This window comes from Colletotrichum spaethianum (genome assembly GCF_022836535.1).
Source record: "Colletotrichum spaethianum MAFF 239500 DNA, contig07, whole genome shotgun sequence".
NCBI classification, from domain to species: Eukaryota; Fungi; Ascomycota; class Sordariomycetes; order Glomerellales; family Glomerellaceae; genus Colletotrichum; species Colletotrichum spaethianum.
The window spans coordinates 243,739-245,121 of NW_026054777.1; the positions used below are offsets into that span (position 1 = coordinate 243,739).

The 1,383-nt window shown below is 58.8% G+C and overlaps 1 protein-coding gene across 1 annotated transcript; it reads right to left on the bottom strand.

Moving 5' to 3' along the window:
- Window positions 1–284: 284 nt before the first annotated feature.
- ColSpa_03497 (uncharacterized protein) lies at window positions 285–488 on the bottom strand (the record flags this gene model as incomplete). The annotated part of the gene is made up of 1 exon (XM_049269709.1): window positions 285–488. One exon carries the CDS (start codon window positions 486–488, stop codon window positions 285–287), a length of 204 nt encoding a protein of 67 aa, XP_049125666.1.
- Between the last annotated feature and the right edge of the window lie 895 nt (window positions 489–1,383).

Below are 1,383 nucleotides of genomic sequence, written 5' to 3' on the forward strand. Positions count from 1 at the left end.
CAGCATTCCAACTGACGGGTTCACCTGAAGGGTCGCATCGCATCGGTGGGAGACAAAACCAGTGAATGTTACCCAGGAATGCCAGAAGCGGACGCCGGCCGGGAATCAAGCTTCAATATCAACCCCGCCCAATAAGCACTGACATGGTCCATATCGTCAAATGTTTTGTCGGCCCCCCCTCCCCTTCCCCTTTCTCTGCTTGTTGCTTCGCCGCACCGCCCTCCCCATTTCCATTCTCCGGTGTCCCAGTGGCCCCCGCCGGGATTCCGGCCGAACACGAGAGATCAACGCGTGGCAAAGTCCCGTGGTCGACCGGAGCCCAGGGCCCGGGCATCACGGCCCTGCTTGATCCAATGCGCCGCCGTGCCCACCCCCTTCTCCTTGAGATCCTCGAAATCCTCAAAGTCGGACATGCGTCTCGGGGAACCGGGGGGGGCCTCACACCCACCGACCTCCCCCTTTCCGGCTCGATACCCAGCTCCTCCCATGTCTGACATCTGCAAACATCGTACGCGAATAACGTCAGTGCCTCCTCTCCAATACATTCCCAAGTCACGGTTGTCGCCCCCCGTTGTGGCTCAGCACTCTATAAATATATCCCAATTCCAATGATTTCCCCAGGGGGCCCGCGATCAAGGGTTCCATCGACTGATTTCCGCCCATCGAGAAACCTACCTCGTCGAGAAATGATCATCGCGGTGTTAACTTCATTCCCGAGTCGCTCGCTCCCAAGCCCAATGCAAACCTTGTTTCGTTCTCTCTCAACCCCGATGACTGGAACCGGCTCATCAGGGACCATCTGCCACATCTGTTCTTTATGCCCCCAAAAAGGGCGGCGCACACCCGGTCCACAGGCCCCCGGTGCCCCCGCAAAACCCACGCAATGGAAGGCCCCATCGAAGAGTTTTCTCTCCTCCAACAGTCATCCGCACATCGCCAATGACCTCATGATCGGCGGAGGGCCACCTCACTTGGGCAACCGACGCCGTCAATAATCGATGCATCCCGGCGGCGTCCGTGGGGACCCCTTATACATAAAGTATTCCTAGGGCAAATCCGCGACCTCAACCCTGATCCCGGCCGGGCCACAGGGCGTGCGTCTGCGAGCGCGCGCGCGCGCGGGATGCCCTCCGACCACCACTGAGAGGCCTTTGATTGCCGGGCGACCACGATAGGAACCCGGCAATTGGCCTCTGCTGGCTCTGCCCAAATACATAGTAACTTTGAGGAGATTGGACCAGAGTCCCGTGCCCAACCTCCGCAGTCAACGGTTGTGACAAGCGGATCTGATGGATGTGCGGAACCTCGCTCTTCTTCTATCCCCCCTGTTTGGGCCACCGTATGGGAAGGTCAACGTATGGGATGAAGCTTGCACATGTAAGT